Source organism: Cariama cristata, unplaced genomic scaffold (assembly GCF_000690535.1).
Source record: "Cariama cristata isolate BGI_N322 unplaced genomic scaffold, ASM69053v1 scaffold22326, whole genome shotgun sequence".
Taxonomy (NCBI): Eukaryota; Metazoa; Chordata; class Aves; order Cariamiformes; family Cariamidae; genus Cariama; species Cariama cristata.
In genome coordinates, this window is record NW_009622975.1 from 393 (window position 1) to 2,469 (window position 2,077).

Here is a 2,077-nt window from a genome sequence, read left to right on the forward strand (position 1 = left end):
AGGCAGAGGGGGGATTCTTTTGAAACTCAGCTTTGCTCTTCCCAGAATAACAAGGAAATTCAATATAAACACCCCAAAAGGGAGCGAGACACCAACCCCCAGCTCCACCACTGGCCAAATCCAGCTTTTTTTTTTTTTTGATGCTTGCAGAGAAAACCCAGATGAAAGGGAAGAAAAAAGCAATTAAACCACTCAGGTCCGACCTCCATCTCTGTTTTTTTGATGGCCGAGGGAAGAACAGAGGAGAACAGATGGACCGAGAAGGACAGAGGGGCATCTCCTTACTGGGAAATCTTGCAGTTTGTCGTGGCAACGTAGCGTCCGGTGTAATGGATGTTGCACCTCACCACGTTGTTGGTGAAGTCTGACTCCAGGACGATGTATTTGGGGTTCACTTGAACCTAAAAATGGGAGAGAGGGAAGGAAAACCACCCCCAAACATTAGTAAGAGGGGAAACGAGCAGCGCCTAAACCCACGTTAAAAGGATGGCACCAAAAAGGGTGCGTGGTCCTGAACCTGATGGTTGAGAAGCTGCCAAGCCGACCCCAAATCAGTAATGTTTGCCCCTAAAAATCTCCCCCAACGACCCTGGCCACCTTTAAGACGTAATTTCCCGGCTGCACATCCGTTATATCAATCCACTGGCAGTCGATGTCGGCGTTGTAGGTGTCATAGCAGCCCGGGCTCAAGCCCTGTGGGGAGAAAAGGGGGTTCAGGGTGTGCTTTGGGGGGGAGGTGAACCCCAAGGAGCCCTTCGAGCATCGCCCCACAAGGCACCTGGGTGTGGGCCGTGCAGGCGTAACGCTTCAGGTTGCCGAAATCGCAGGTGGTGTCCTCCAGGCAGAAGCTGGCCTTGTGGCCCTCGGCCACCTTCCTGCCCGTGGTGGCATCCAGCAGGTCGTAGTGGCTGAACTCATCCATGCTGTGGTAGTGTCTGGGGATCGGGGTGGGGGGACAGGACAGTCAGGGTGACACCCCCCCGCAGGACAGTCAGGATGACACCCCCCCGCCATCCAAATGGCACCATCCCCTCCCCAGGTGTGATTTTGGGGGTTCCCCATCAACCCTGGGTCCGCACCAGCTTGCCAACTCCATCCCTGGGGACGTTAATTGCAAGAGCTTGGTGGCTTTAGGGACAAAGAGACGAAGCGAGGTGACACACCCCACCCAACGCCCAAAGATCTCAAAGCAAAGCCACAAAAAGGGGGAAACGCCATTAAAAAAAGCCTTAAAACTGCCATGAAAAGGAAGGCTGATGGAGGGGAGCAGAGGGGGTCACTCACTGGTGGCAGCTGTGCCATTCCCAGCTGTGCCGGGGCCGGCTGGGCAGAAAGTCGGCCGTGCCCTGGTTCTTCACCCGCTGGGGAAACCGCAGGAGTACCCGTACATCGTAGTCGGTGGCTTCGGCGGTGTAGGCGGTGCTGGGGACATTGGGGAGGGTCAATGCCAACGTCCCCCCTGCCCTCGGCCCCAGCCGCGGGGGACAGGAGCCCCCCAGGTGCAGGGCACAGGCTCAGCCCTGGCACTCTGGAGGAGGAAAATCCCCAGCAAGCAGCCCCGCAGGGAGCTTCTTCCGTGGAAAAGGGAATGATGAAAAAAGAATAAGGAGAGGAGAGAAGGAGCCCTGCCCTGTCGCACCCGCCGGACACCTCCCTTTGTGCTTTGCTTTGCTCTTTGCTCTGTGCTTTGCTTCCAACTTTGCTTAGCTCTTTGCTTTGCCCTTTGCCGTTTCCTTTCCCCTTCTCTCTTTCCTTCTCCTCTCCTTTCCTCTCCTCTCTGTCATCCTTCTTCCCCTTCCCTTCCTGTTTCTTCTTCCCTTTCCTCTTTCCTCTCCTTTCCCCTTTCCTTCTCCCTCCTTCATCATTCTACTCCTTCTCCTTCCCTTCCCTCTTTCCTTTCCCCTTTTCTGCTCTCCTCCATCCTTCTCCTTCCCCTTCCCTTTCCTTGTCCTTCCCTTCTCTTTCCCCTTCCCTTCTTTCCTCCATCCTTCTCCTCTTTCCCCTTCCCTTTCCCCTTCTCTAGCCTTCCCTTCCCTTCCCTTCCCTTTCCCCTTTCCTCTTCACTTTCCCCTTTCCT

At 55.3% G+C, this 2,077-nt stretch overlaps 1 protein-coding gene across 1 annotated transcript; it reads right to left on the minus strand.

Annotated features, from left to right (window-relative positions):
* Positions 1-281: 281 nt before the first annotated feature.
* Positions 282-1,422, minus strand: LOC104163530 (lysyl oxidase homolog 1-like; the record flags this gene model as incomplete). Its single annotated transcript, XM_009702563.1, has 4 exons — positions 282-401; positions 598-693; positions 779-935; positions 1,285-1,422. Coding segments are annotated over 4 exons (511 nt in total), but the record flags the coding sequence as incomplete, so codon positions are not given.
* Between the last annotated feature and the right edge of the window lie 655 nt (positions 1,423-2,077).